At 39.0% G+C, this 16,116-nt stretch overlaps 1 protein-coding gene across 1 annotated transcript in view; it reads right to left on the bottom strand.

Annotated features, from left to right (window-relative positions):
• The window catches only part of SNTG1 (syntrophin gamma 1), a 331,005-nt gene that overhangs the window by 167,075 nt on the left and 147,814 nt on the right, over positions 1-16,116 (bottom strand). Inside the window, exon 4 of the mRNA XM_068525807.1 lies at positions 11,416-11,472. Coding sequence (XP_068381908.1) covers positions 11,416-11,472 — 57 coding nt within the window. The remainder of the gene's footprint in view (positions 1-11,415; positions 11,473-16,116) is intronic.

Raw genomic sequence — 16,116 nt, 5'->3', positions numbered from 1 at the left:
ACACATATTATTTGTTTTTTTTCTCTCCTAACCACAAAGCAAGTTCCACAAGCGCAATAGATTTATTTATTTATTTATTTTGGTTATTTGTTTCCTACATTGATGTAATGTCAGTGCCTGGAATAATGATTCTTTTTTAAGCTTTGAAGTGTTTGTTGAGTGAATGAGTGAATGAATAAATGAAGTCTAAAACTTTTCCAGACCTAAAATTGTTCATTCTTTTTTTTTTAAACAATTTTTTAAAGATTTTTTTGATGTGGACCATTTTTAAAGTCTTTATTGAATTTGTTACAATACTGCTTCTGTTTTATGTTTTGGGTTTTGGGCCCCGAGGCATGTGGGATCTTAGCTCCCTGACTAGGGATTAAACCTGCACCCCCTGCAATGGAAGGCAAATCTTAACCACTGGACCACCAGGGAAGTCCTATAAAATTGTTCATTCTTTAAAGTACTTTGCAGAGGGAGACCTTCAAGACCACAGAGGAGTAAGACATGGAGATCACCTTCCTCCCCACAAATACATCAGAAATACATCTACATGTGGAACAACTCCTACAGAACAGGTACTGAACACTGGCAGAAGACCTCAGACTTCCCAAAAGGCAAGAAACTCCCCACATACCTGGGGAGGGCAAAAGAAAAAAGAAAAAACAGAGACAAAAGAATAGGGACGTGACCTGCACCTCTGGGAGGGAGCTGTGAAGGAGGAAAGGTTTCCACACACTAGGAGCCCCTTCACTGGCAGAGATGGGGGGTGGCGGGGGGGACGTTTCGGAGCCACGGAGGAGAGCGCAGCCACAGGGGTGTGGAGGGCAAAGCGGAGAGATTCCCGCACAGAGGATCGGTGCTGACCAGCACTCACCAGCCCGAGAGGCTTGTCTGCTCACCCACTGGGACGGGCAGGGTCTGGGAGCTGAGGCTTGGGCTTTGGAGGTCAGATCCCAGGGAGAGGACTGGGGTTGGCCGCGTAAAACAGCCTGAAGGGGGCTAGTGCACCACAGCTAGCCAGGAGGGAGTCCAGGAAAAAGTCTGGAATTGCCTAAGAGTCAAGAGACCATTGTTTTGGGGTGCGCAGGGAGAGGGGATTCAGAGCACCGTGTAAACGAGCTCCAGAGACGGGCGGCGAGCTGTGGCGATCAGCGCGGACCCCAAAGACGCGCATGAGACGCGAAGGCTGCTGCTGCCGCCACCAAGAAGCCTGTGTGCGAGCATAGGTCACTATCCACACCACCCCTCCCAGGAGCCTGTGCAGCCTGCCACTGCCAGGGTCCCGTGATCCAGGGACAACTTCCCCGGGAGAACGCACGGCGCGCCTCAGGCTGGTGCAACGTCACACCGGCCTCTGCCGTCGCTGGCTTGCCCCGCATCCGTACCCCTCCCTCCCCCGGATTGAGTGAGCCAGAGCCCCCGAATCAGCTGCTCCTTTAACCCTGTCCTGTCTGAGCGGAGAACAGATGCCCTCAGGCGACCTACATGCAGAGGCGGGTCCAAATCCAAAGCTGAACCCTGGGAGCTGTGCGAACAAAGAAGAGAAAGGGAAACCTCTCCCAGCAGCGTCAGGAGCAGTGGATTAAATCTGCACAATCAACTTGATGTACCTGCATCTGTGGAATACCTGAATAGAAAACAAATCATCCCAAATTGAGGAGGTGGACTTTGCGAGCAACTGTAGACTTGGGGTTTTCTTTCTGCATCTAATTTGTTTCTGGTTTTATGTTTATCTTAGTTTAGTATTTAGAGCTTATTATCATTGGTAGATTTCTTTATTGACTTGGCTGCTCTCTTCCTTTTTTTTATATATATATATTTTTTTCAGTTTTCACTTTTTGTGAGTGTGTGTGTGTGTATGCTTCTTTGTGTGATTTTTGTCTGTATAGCTTTGCTTTAATCTTTGTCCTAGGGTTCTGTCTGTTTTTTTTTTTAATATAGTTTTTAGTGCTTGTTATCATTGGTGGATTTGTTTTTTGGTTTGGTTGCTCTCTTCTTTCTTTCTTTCTTTTATTACTTTTTAATTTTTAATAATTAAAAATTTTTTTTTACTTTAATAACTTTATTTCTTTTTATTTTTTCCTTTCTCTCTCTCTTCCTTCCTTCCTTCCTCCCTCCCACCCTCTCTCTCTCTCTTTCTCTCTTTCTTTCTTTTTTTCCTCCGTTTTATTCTGAGCCATGTGGCTGACAGGGTCTTTGTGCTACGGCCAGGTCTCAGGCCTGTGCCTCTGAGATGGGAGAGCCGAGTTCAGGACATTGGTTCACAAGAGACCTCCCAGCTCCATGCAATATCAACTGGCGAAAGCTCTCCCAGAGATCTCCATCCCAATGCTAAGACCCAGCTCCACTCAACAACCAGCAAGCTACAGTGCTGGACACCCTATGCCAAACAACTAGCAAGACAGGAACACAACCCGTCCCATTAGCAGAGAGGCTGCCTAAAATTATAATAAGGTCACAGACACCCCAAAACACACCACCGGATGTGGTCCTGCCCACCAGAAAGACAAGATCCAGCCTCATCCACCAGAACACAGGCATGAATCCCCTCCACCAGGAGCCTAAACAACCCACTGAACCAACCTTAGCCACTGGGGGCAGACACCAAAAACAAAGGGAACTACGAACCTGCAGCCTGTGAAAAGGAGACCCCAAACTCAGTAAATTAAGCAAAATGAGAAGACAAAGAAACACACAGCAGATGAAAGAGCAAGGTAAACACCCACCAGACCAAACAAATGAAGAGGAAATAGGCAGTCTACCTGAAAAAGAATTCAGAGTAATGATAGTGAAGATGATCCAAAACCTTGGAAATAGAATGGAGAAAATACAAAAAAACATTTAACAGGGACCTAGAAGAACAAAAGAGCAAACAAACAATGACAAGCAACACAATAAATGAAACTAAAAATTCTCTAGAAGGAATCAATAGCAGAATAACTGAGGCAGAAAAACGGGTAAGTGACCTGGAAGAAAAAATAGTGGGAATAACTACTGTAGAGAAGAATAAAGAAAAAAGAATGAAAAGAATTGAGGACAGTCTTAGAGACCTCTGGGACAACATTAAACACACCAACATTCGAATTATAGGGGTCCCAGAAGAAGAAGAGAAAAAGAAAGGGACTGAGAAAATATTTGAAGAGATTATAGTTGAAAACTTCCCTAATATGGGAAAGGAAATAGTCAAGTCCAGGAAGCGCAGAGAGTCCCATCCAGGATAAATCCAAGGAGAAACACGCCAAGACATATTAATCAAACTGTCAAAAATTAAATACAAACAAAAAATATTAAAAGCAGCAAGGGAAAAACAACAAATAACGTACAAGGGAATCCACATAAGGTTAACAGCTGATCTTTCAGCAGAAACTCCGCAAGCCAGAAGGGAGTGGCAAGACGTATTTAAAGTGATGAAAGGGTAGAAACTACAACCAAGATTACTCTACCCAGCAAGGATCTCATTCAGATTAGATGGAGAAATTAAAACCTTACAGACAAGCAAAAGCTAAGAGAATTCAGCACCACCAAACCAGCTTTACAACAAATGCTATAGGAACTTCTCTAGGCAGGAAACACAAGAGAAAGAAAAGACCTACAATAACAAACCCAAAACAATTAAGAAAATGGTAATAGGAACATACATATCGATAGTCACCTTAAATGTAAATTGATTAAATGCTCCCATCAAAAGACATAGATTGGCTGAATGGATACAAAAACAAGAACCATATATATGCTGTCTACAAGAGACCCACTTCAGACCTAGGGACACATACAGACTGAAAGTGAGGGGATGGGAAAAGATATTCCATGCAAATGGAAATCAGAAGAAAGCTGGAGTAGCAATTCTCATATCAGACAAAATAGACTTTAAAATAAAGACTATTACAAGAGACAAAGAAGGACACTACATAATGATCAAGGGATCAATCCAAGAAGAAGATATAACAATTGTAAATATTTATGCACCCAACATAGGAGCACCTCAATACATAAGGCAAATGCTAACAGCCATAAAAGGGGAAATCGACAGTAACACAGTCATAGTAGGGGACTTTAACCCCCCACTTTCACCAATGGACAGATCAACCAAACCGAAAATAAATGAGGAAACACAAGCTTTAAATGACACATTAAACAAGATGGACTTAATTGATATTTATAGGACATTCTATCCAAAAAAAAACAGAATACACTTTCTTCTCAAGTCTTCATGGAACATTCTCCAGGATAGATCATATCTCAGGTCACAAATCAAGCCTTGGTAAATTTAAGACAATTGAAATCATATCAAGTATATTTTCAAACCACAACACTATGAGACCAGATATCAATTACAGTAAAAAATACAAACACATGGAGGCTAAACAATATACTACTAAGTAACCAAGAGATCACTGAAGAAGTCAAAGAGGAAATCAAAAAATACCTAGAAACAAATGACAATGAAAACACGATGACCCAAAACCTATGGGATGCAGCAAAAGCGGTTCTAAGAGGGAAGTTTATAGCAACACAATCCTACCTCAAGGAACAAGAAACATCTCATATAAACAACCTAACCTTACACCTAAACAAGTAGAGAAAGAAGAACAAAAACCCCCGAAGTTAGCAGAAGGAAAGGAATCATAAAGATCAGATCAGAAATAAATGAAAAAGAAATGAAGGAAACAATAGCAAAGATCAATAAAACTAAAAGCTAGTTCTTTGAGAAGATAAACAAAATTGATAAACTATTAGCCAGACTCATCAAGAAAAAAAGGAAGACTCAAATCAATAGAATTAGAAATGAAAAGGGAGAAGTAACAACTGACACTGCAGAAATACAAAGGTTCATGAGAGATTACTACAAGCAACTATATGCCAATAAAATGGACAACCTGGGAGAAATGGACAAATTCTTAGAAAAGCACAACCTTCCGAGACTGAACCAGGAAGAAATAGAAAATTTAAACAGACCAATCACAAGCACTGAAATTGAGACTGTGATTAAAAATCTTCCAACAAACAAAAGCCCAGGACCAGGTGACTTCACAGGCGAATTCTATCAAACATTTAGAGAATAGCTAACACCTATCCTTCTCAAACTCTTCCAAAATATAGCAGAGGGAGGAACACTCCCAAACTCATTCTACGAGGCCACCATCACTTTGATACCAAAACCAGACCAAGATGTCACAAAGAAAGAAAACTACAGGCCAATATCACTGATGAACATAGACGCAAAAATCCTCAACAAAATACTAGCAAACAGAATCCAACAGCACATTGAAAGGATCATGATCTTAAGGAGAAACTAAGAAGGTGAACAATGAAATCAAATGTGCATGGTTGCAGATAGTTTCTAGAGATCCTTGGAAACTGGAAAAAAAATTAAGAATACATCTCCATTTCTTAGTATAAGATGCTGGTTAGCTAATGTAAATCAAGCACTGATGAAGTTTTATGTGATATAAAAAGAGAAAACAAACTCATCCAGATATTATGGTTCAGATATTTGGGAGCAGAGAAGAACTCTGTTTATGTCACTCTAGGTTGGTGGTTGTCATCAGAGCATTTTCCTTTAACTGATTTTGCTTCTCACAGTTTTCTGTCCTTGCACTACTGAATTTAAAGATTTTCTCAGTGCTCAGATTTTTAATGCAGCTTACCATGGTGGGACAGTGGGAAACCTCTCCCCAGGGCTGGTCTAGAGATATCGATTTTCTGAGGGTCAACTCAGCAATCCCACTCTTCCTTCAACACCTGAGATTTATAAATAATAATAAGATATAACTAGCCCCTATTTTATCAACATTTTCCTTTTATATGTAAAATTTCTCCTGAAATTTGAATGGTTTGAGTCCAAAGGTGTTTTTTTTTTAACTTTATTTCTTCAATCAGACATTTGGAGCTCTGAGAGAATTTTTTAGCTAATTTAAGGAGATCACTTCATTAATTGATTAAGAGAGCTAATTTTAAGACAAAACTCAGGGGATAAAATTTTAACGTAAAGTCACAGTGCCTTCATTTATTGAATAAAATGTGAGCGCAGTCCAGCTCTATTAAAGTAAATTAGATTTAGTTCTGAACCTAATTGGGGATATTAACAGTTTTCCAGAGAGAAATCAAATAATGTGACTCACCCTGCTTAAGATAGGTGATAGGCTTCATGTCACACGCAGAATAAAAGCCAGGGTCCTCAGCATCCCCTGAAGCTTTATCCTGGACCCTCGTCATTCTGAGCTAAAGGACATCTACATATACGGTCCCCTCTGCCTGGAGAGCTGTTTACCTTTACTTTTAACCTGGTATAAACTCTAGCCACATGCAGGAGTTCAGCCAAAGGGCTCCTTCCTCAGTTTCTCCTTACCTGCAGTGATTACTTCTATAGCACTGGATCATGGCTGGGGTTTATGTTTCTCTACATGACACTCTGGTCAATGTCTTGCTTTCCCTCCAGAATGTAAAGGGCCTGAGGTCAGGGCAGGTTTCCTTTACCATCTTCCCCCTGACCTGTCCTGAGGCCCGCCAGGGTGTATGGCTTGAGGCCATGGTTTAGAGAATAAATGAATTACTTGAGCTCTGTTGATGCAGGGTAAAATGAGATTAGAAAAAGTGAGGTGACGTTCTAGAGTGCATCCCAGAGAATATTAAAACACACACCTTTCAGTTTTGAGATAGCCTTTACACAAAGCACAATTAATTTTATAGCTAGATAGGAACAAGGATATAAAGTCCCATCTAAAGCATTTTGTGCACGACTCTATACAGTGATTTTGCCAGTACAACTCTGAAATTCCACTAAATCAAACCCAGAATGTTTTTATAATGCTGGGAATCTTGCCAAATAAATCCTTTCAATTCAATTATTTTCATTACAATCAATCAATCAATCATATTCTGGGCTTTGGAAAGAAAAGGATACACAGACCCCAACATTACATATCCATTTAGAGAATGGAAAATACTTACAAACAGATAATAACAGACAGTAATTAAGGTTTAGAGCCCAGTCAACAGGTGTGGGAGAGGCACCTAAAGGAATATCATCTGAAAGAACATGGACAAATACCCTTATACATTTGAATGCCATGCTTATCTGCCAAAATCACTTAGTCTAGCTCTGGCAAAATTAATGGCTTTCCCACATAAGTTATGATTGCCTTCATATGGAAATCCAAAATAGGGAATTCTATAGAGGCAGAAAGTAGACTGCTGCTTGCTCAGACCTGAGCCGGGGGATGGGGGATAGAAGGGGGATGCTGACGGTATGGGTTTCTCCTCAGTGGATGAAAATGTTCTAAAACTGACTGTAGTGATGGGTGCACACATCTGTGAATATAATAAAAATCACTGAATTGTACACGCTAAATGGGTAGATTGTATGGTATGTGAATGACATCTCAATAAGCTATTTAAGTTAAAAAATCATCCTTCAAATGATAATTCATCAGTGGTTTTACCTGATTCTTGGAACAAATGCACACTCTTCTAGCTAAGCTTTATTACCTACTTATTACCCTCCTATTTCTGCGGTGCAAAGGTATGTACTCTGTACATACCTTTGGGGGAAACAGAAGAATCAGACTCAAATAATGAGAACAGGGCAGAATGAGGAAATGAATGCAAATGTGCCTGTGCTTGTAGCAACACTTGATATTTAAAGACTTGTGCCCTGAAATCACTAATAAATGAAAATACAGACATTTATGACAACTACTATGAAGATGTATATGTTTATTTGGTAAATATGATATAATTAATACCCAACCCTTGATATTAAGAAATTGTTTGCTTGATGCTGGACATTTCAATCCATTTATTTCAGTTTTAAATAAACCAGAATGTGAATAACTTAGAGAGGAAACATTATTTATGGTTCCAAATAGAGAGGGTAGAGATAATTTAGTGCAGGTTTTACAGCTATAGAGCATACTTATGGGGAATAAGGACTATGTCATCAGCTTTGATGGGGGTTGAGGCCCAGCTCTGCCAGTTACAACAAACAGGTAAATTACTTAACCTCTTAATACTTAATCTCATTGTCTGTAGAGGTCTAACAACAGTTATCTACTTTCTGGATACTAAAGGCCGAAGGAAACAATGTAAAGTATTTAGCTCAGAATCTGGCACTTCAAGAGCAGTTAATAAATATTAGCAATTATTGTTTATAAATGATAAGATTTTAATGGTAATAATACTTATAATTTCACTTTGATTGCTGCAAAGTTAAAGATTCCAGATAGAAATCACCTTTGATCACAAACATTTCCCTGATGGACATCGATAACTTATTGTTTAGGTAAGAAGAGCTGAGTCTTTTGAAAAATACTCCATAAAACATCTTTCTAGTAATAATATTCAAAACACTCTTTCTCTAAAAGGTAATTCTTCTAATGACAATGGCCGGAGGTATGATTTAATAATATGCAAATGGATGGTATTGCATTTTAAGAGATATAGAAGAAAAATTAAAGTCTCAGGAAGTCAAGATGGCAGCTTACTTTAAGGTGATTATATGGTAATTCTTACAAGAAGAATGGGGCAAAAGTGCAGGACTATTAGATCCCTTGATGAGAAACTTTGGTGATTACTGGGGGTTTAGTGTGGAGACCATTAATTTATATTTAGAAATGGTAAGCATCTGGATGGTTCAGACAAGCGGACCAGAAAATGCAATAGGAATAGTGGTGCACCTAGAGCAGAGCCAGAGGCCACGTGCAGATCAAGGTGAAGAGGGCATTCCTGCAGGGAAGCTGAGGATGTAAACCAGGTGGGCGCAGGAGCCTGAGAGCTTCTAGCAGCAGCTTCCGTCTGAGGACACAGAAAAATAGGTGATCATAAGTGGAAAGTTTAGTGATTCTTTTGTCTAGCTTTTGGAGAATGTTTTTTTTTGAAATCTAAAAATGTAATTAGAAGAGCTTGGCATTTTAATGAGACGCAAACAAGAACAAAAACTAATACAAGGGGGAAAACACCCAAGTTTGTGATTTCTGAGGGATGTTTGAATCAAGGAAGACTGAGTAATGGTAACAGCCACGAAGCATCCCAAACAATTGTCAGAAAAGATCCAAAGTTACAGCAGATATGGGAATGGCTCTAAAAAGCAGCACGAGACTAAAGACGGTGTAAAAGGGAAGGATTCCTGGAAGACTGAGAAAGGAGTGAGCATCCTGCACAAACCCCAGAAGCCGCTCATGGCCAAGGGTCAGGTCAGCAGGGAGGGCCGGAGTTCCTCTCTGTTCTTTTCTGAGGTCATGGACGGGGCTGGGGGCATGGACGGGGCTGGGGATGGACGGGGCTGGGGGCACGGACGGGGCTGGGGAGGCACTGTGACTTAGAGACACAGGCGGGACCAGGTGGACACGTGTGCATGCCACGCCTCTAGATCCCACCTCATTGCACCACGGGGCCAGTCACTAGATTTGCTAAATCGATAGATAAATAAATGGTCAGCATCAAAATATGAATTTTGCATTTAGGCTAGAATACTTTCTTAAACTGTTGCTTATGTCTATTCTAATTCTCAGATCTAAAGAAAATAGTGCAAATGGATAAACACAGTTTATCCAATTTACATATGACAGGGTAAAGGGAAAAAGGATTTGTATAAATTATTGCTATTTAAAATAAATAAATGAATGATAAACAAATAATCACATGTTGAAATATGTTAACAGAATGAAAGACAGTTTAAAAATAGGAAAGCAAAGGTCAGAGGTAAGTAGTGAGAAACCTAAGATGGAAAACCCTAAAAGGAAAGTCTTCAGGCTGAATGGATAATATTCTAAATAAAAATACTGATGTTTTTATTTCTGGTTGGTTTGTGTGTCATAAGAATTATAAAATAATTTCATTTTTTGTCAAACCTCTTAATATATGGCACCCATCACAATTCAAATATTACTTCTGTGGCCAGTATTTTGAATGGAAAATATACACTTATTTGATTTAAAAAATAACTCTATTTATTACATGTATAAGAGTTTTGTTTGGGTTGAAATAATGTAAATATTAAACAGAAATGATTTATTTGGCAAAATTCTTAATGTTTAAAAACTGTCTAGGTTAAAATGTGGTATTTCAGTAAAAATAAGTAACATTGTTATTACTGAGTTTCACTCTAAATGGAAATAGAACAGAAAGAAAAGAACATTTCCATCCTGCACAAAATTCATACAGCTCCACTCCCAGAAATAGAGTCAGTGCTTATGTCAAATGAAAGCAGCTCTCGTGAATGGGTTTTATTCACACTCAGCTCCTGTTCTCTCTTCATGGACATTTACTATCTTCAGTGGTACCTTTAAATCCTTCATGGCAATCTCAATAAATATAGAAAAAAACAAAAACAAGAAAACTTGTTTCTTGGTTTATTCCCACAACATCATTTCCACATCCTATAATTTGTCCTACGTATCTCCTTGGCCTTAGTTGATGACAGATAGAGTGAAAGTAAAAAATAAACCTTAAAACTAACATTTTATATAGTAATACTCTCTCATCATTTGACGAAGACCATGCTACTCCACACTGGTCAGTTTTCTGAATCATTTTCATAATGTCAACTAGAGATGACAGTCACCAAATTTAGAGTTCCACTTTCCAAGCGTATGTACCTCAAGCTGTGTTAAAATTTCATGAAATGCACACTTGAGATGTATGATTTTCACCCTACACAGGCAAAATGCCTAACCCAACAACCAAGATAAAGTTAAATTTCATTGATCTCTGCAGAGATGTAGGTTTCTAAAGGGCATTTAAAATCAATGAGTTAATTTTTTCAATATTTATATAACTTTCTGTCCTTTTTAAAAATTGATATTTTGTTTCATTGATGATACACTGCAGGTGTGGTACATCTTTAATAGTCGGTGATATACAGAAAGAAAAGCCCTTTGAAATGTAATAATAACTAGAAAAGAACAGATATGGTCCGTTTTTAAAAGAATTGAGATGCTAAAACTTTAAATCTATCCTAATACTTGGCATTGGAACATGAGATTTTACTGATTTCTTAAATAAAAAAAGAAAACTGTACAAAAGAAAAAGATGACTAGAACAGAACTAATGCTTAACTTACTATCAGACCTTATATGAACCTAAGACGTGTTCGGCTCCTTTCATTGACAGACCAGTATTTCCCGCTCTGGCTCGTTAAAAGATAGGCACACCGCAAGACCATATTTGATATTTTAGACGAAACCAGATAAAGAAAATTAATGAGTTCTATTCAATTCCAGGTAAGGTAAATTTCCCAAATACTTTTCTAAAATCTCTTAATCAAAAGGTGGCCAAGATTTTGAGAGCCTGCTTAATTTCATCTCAGTCCAAATACTGAGGAGTTTGCTATAGCCATTCTCGTCTACTTATCTGCAAAAAGTTAAAGTTCACAGAAACGCGGGCATTACAGCACAGACTCTGTAAGGATAGACAGGAGAGACGGGCTACCTTTATGCTTAATCCAAATCCTCCTACAGTTTGTCTTCTAATGGTCACCGTTCTTTCCTGAAAGACAGATTTTAACAGTGGTTAGTGTTGCCTGCTACTATACCTACACACCATTTTCCTCCGCTGGGTTTTGTGCTTGTTCTTCAAAAAAAGGACATTTTGTGACAGCATAAAGGCCCCAAACCGTGCAATAAATGGAGTATTTTGGAATTTTTAAATCGAAGGCTAACAATTTATTTGTCAAGATAAAAGGGACTGCAGTTTATTAAACTGCTAAATTCTCAAGTTAACTTCTTTCAATGATTTTTTGGACATAGTTTGGAATCTGAACTTTAAAACCTCTTCTCATTCTCACATTATGTATTCTTGTTGTTGAAAAATAATTCAATATCACATGGTAAATATTATCTTTGCCAACCAAGGTCATATCTCCGTTACTACCGGTCACGTGGTTTGCGGAGACTTGAGTGCCGGGCTGGGAGACTGCCATGTTTCAGCACGTAAATGGTCCATGTGTACGTCTGGGGTTGGAACTCTAAATAAACCGGGTTCACAATGATTGCTTGTTTGAAAGAAGAATGCATTTTACAGTTAACTGATAATTATAATAAAATTATCAGTTTTCAAAAGCAGTCCTCTTTTGCCTTCCACAATGGAACCAATCATTCAACCACTGGCATATGAAACTTAAAAATCGCAAAGAGCCACATTTGGACAAATCCTTTAGATTCCAATAAAAAAGTCAATATTACTGTTTTATGGTGATCATCTCTACATAATGCATATCTCCTGGCATGCTGAAGGGCTGAGAGCTTTTATTTATAACCTTCTCCATTTATTTATAACCTTCTCACCTTCTTGAACCTTCCCCTACCTAGAAAGGTTTAGACTCCACCTTTCTCCCCTGGTACCTGGAATAGATATTTGTTTTCTGGTCCCTGTGTCTCCACAAAGGCTCAGTTTATTTGGCTACATTATCTACTCCCCTACTTAATAGTCACCTGAGGTATTCCACCTGTGGTAGTTTAAAAAATACATTCTAAACAAATTTTATCATTTTAAGTACAATGGAAAAATACATTTAATAAAATTATTTCTTATATATCTTTATATAGATTTCTTTCTGAAGAAAGAAAAGTTACTCCGCACATTTAGATATCTAATTAATATTTATCCACATCATATTCCAATAGCTATATCACAGAGGAGCTCAAATACTGGGAGACTCAGAGAGATAAGTTGATTAAATGGTCATCTTCAGTCTTACCAAACAGACAGGCAGGCTGCTTTCCCACTGCCTATCAAACTAAACTAAAGTTCTTAGATGGCACAGCTATTTTCTTAACTCTTTTCGGTAAGGAATAAATACTTGATTCCTTAAAATAGCATCAAGACCAAGGGTACAGTTAGCTCAGAAAACCCACATCAACTGCCTCAAAATAAAGATTTCAATCTGTCAAAGCAAATGCATTTTTAATAGCAAATGGTATCACCTAAAGTTTCTAGAACATCTTCCAGAGCAATCATTAGCCACAAGGGCAATTTGATGAGTAAACTCTCCGGAGCAGCAGAGTGCGTGCTGAAGCCCTGCTTTTCTCTGAAGGAAGGGCGAGCATGCAGGTTATTAAAGGTCTATGCGGTGCCTTTATTCATTCTGTACAAGACCGCCTTCCAATCTTTGGTGGAGAATATTTAGCACATGTCCCAAATTGGATACAAAATTGCTGATGCAGAGAAGAGTTTGACTAAAGAGTCAGCAGAACCTGCGGAAAAGCTCAGAAGCAGCACTTACTTTAATGTTTTTTAAACACACGGGTACACACGCACGCTCTTGCAAATGCAGACACCACCTCTAGACGCTACTTCTTCATTAGCTGACTCGTAAGGAAGTGGGGAGAGACGGGCAGGTCGAATTACTTCGTGTTTTAAAGCCAAAATTTTCAATTGGTGCCTGCAGGTAGCCGGAGGCATGAAAAGGCACACCACTGTCCAGGTGGTACCTGCTGACACCCTCCTGGTCGTCTGTATGTCGTGTCAGCTGTGCCCTCCAGCCCCTCCCCACCTGCCCACGTTGGGGGTCTCCCTCCTGCCCCACAAATCAGAGGAAGGAAAGGGATGTTAATGAATTGTTTCAGCTGCTCACCTCATAAATCAGAGGGTGTCTGGAAGCTGCTCGGAAGCTGTATTTAGTTAACACAGTGTGAGTTTCATAACGACGTTGCCTAGCAACAAGGCACCATCCTTTGGGAAACCAAGTATAATTGGTTATTTTATTTCTTAAAACACACAGTTGAGACGTGCTCCCACACACTCATATATACGACAAGCCTTCATTTATTCTTCCCATTCCTTACAAAATGAAAGGATGGAGCCCAAGAGTAGTATCGGCCTGTATGAAGTTGTGCCACACACCTAAATTCATTCATGTTATGGACAACATGTTGAAGTGCTTAACTTGCATTATATAAAAACATAATTATTGTCACCCCTGCCCTCTGGAATATTATATTTGACATACTCTCTGTGTTTACTGTCTGAACTACATGGGAACCAACATACACATGTTACCAAACAGAACACATTGCTCTTATATATCCCAGGAATGGACGTTTTTGAGATACGCAGTGAAAAAGAGGAGGGAGTGGTGAGAGTAAGGCAGAAACTAGAGATCGCAGTGAAGAACTGTACTGATTCTGTGTGCTGGGAACAAAGAAGATGCATAGGAAAGGAGAGAGGAAAAGTCATGAGCTCTTTTCGGCAATTCAGGAAGAGTAACTAAACCTCAAAAAGGAATAAGAATAAAACGGTAGCTTCTAATTACCAAAAATCTAAATACTATGTGCCCTTATATATACAGTGGAATATTACTCAGCCATAAAATGAAACGAAATTGAATTATTTGTAGTGAGGTGGATGGACCTAGAGTCTGTCATACAGAGTGAAGTAAGTCAGAAAGAGAAAAACAAATACCGTGGGCTAACACATATATATGGAGTCTAAAAAAAAAAACGGTACTGATGAACCTAGTTGCAGGGCAGGAATAAAGATACAGACGTAGAGAATGGACTTGAGGACACAGGGTGAGAGGGGGAAGCTGGGTTGAAGTGAGAGTAGCACCGACATATATACACTACCAAAGGTAAAATAGTCGGCTGGTGGGAAGTGGCCACATAGCACAGGGAGATCAGCTTGGTGCTTTGCAATGACCTAGAGGGGGGATAGGGAGGGTGGGAGGGAGACGCAAGAGGGAGGGGATATGGGGATATATGTATGCATATGGCTGATTCGCTTTGTTGTGCAACAGAAACTAACACAGTATTGTGAAGCAATTATACTCCAGTAAAGAGCTATTAAAAATAAATAAATAAATAAATAAATAAATAAATAAATAAATAAATAAATACTATGTGCCCTTACGGGTCTCATAGCACTCGTGATTGTTTATTAAAATACACCATGACCTTGACTGTTTCTTCCCACTAGTTTTCTGAGTTCTGAACCTATGTCTTGTTCACATTTGTATCCTTAGAATTTAGCATCGGGCCTAAATCAAAGTTAATCATCTGCTAAATGAATAAAGAGTTTTTTTCCCAAACATTTTCATTTCAAACACATAATCATCACAACATCCCACCTGCGTAGGCAATACTTTCCCAATTAAGAGTGAAAAAACTAAAATGCAAATGAGTTACAGTCACTTGGCCAAGATCCAAATCATGATTGAAATGAAAGTGTCTCTGATTCCCACCACCTTTTCCATCACACAAGCCCAAGACAAGATGGAGAAATAAGATGAAAGAAGCAAAGATACTGAAAAATAGGGAGCAGAAAGGGAAGGCGTCGTCAGAAACAACGCTCTTCCTCTGAGACTGGGAATGAGGCAAGCACGACCCCCGCCTAGCACCACCGACCTTCAGCTTGTGCTTGAAGTTATAGTTACAGCGCGGCAGAGCAGCGATAGGGGATGAAAGGCCTGCAGGCTAGAGAGGGAGAAAGGAAACTGCCTTTGTTCTTTGTCTATGTAGAAAATCCCAAAGAACCAACAAAAATCTCATGGAACTAATACGTAATTACAGCAAGGTCGCAGGAGACACAGTTAATATACAAAAGTCAACTGCTTTCCTGTACATCAGCCATGAAAATTGGAACTTGAAATTAAAATCACAGTACCATTTACAATAGCCCATTAAAAAGGGAATACTTTGGTATAAATCTAACACGTAATGTTTTCTATGTGGAAAACTATAAAACTCTGAGGAAAGAAATCAAAGATGATCAAGATAAACAAGGAGAGATATCTTATATTCATGGATTAGAAGACTCAATATTTTCAAGATATCGATTCCTCCTAACTTGATCTATGGAATCAATACAATCCCAATAAAAATCCCAGCAAGTTGTTTCTGGGTATCAAGAGGCTGCCTCTCAGATTTATATGGAGAGAACCCATAAGGGCCAACACGAAGCTGAAGCAGAAGGACCAAACCAGAGGACATGGGGTCCCTGATTCAAGACTTGCTATAAAGCTACAGGAATCAAGACAGTGCAATTTTTTTGAAGACTAAACATATAGATCATTGGAACAGAACAGCAAGCCCAAAAATAGAACCAAGAAAAAAAAAACAGAGTCAACTTATCTTGACAAAGGAACAAAGGCAATTCAATGGAGAAAAGGATAGTCTTTCAATAACCACCCCCCAA

Source organism: Eschrichtius robustus, chromosome 17, assembly GCF_028021215.1.
Source record: "Eschrichtius robustus isolate mEscRob2 chromosome 17, mEscRob2.pri, whole genome shotgun sequence".
NCBI lineage: Eukaryota > Metazoa > Chordata > Mammalia > Artiodactyla > Eschrichtiidae > Eschrichtius > Eschrichtius robustus.
This window is presented reverse-complemented; position numbering and strand designations above follow the sequence as displayed.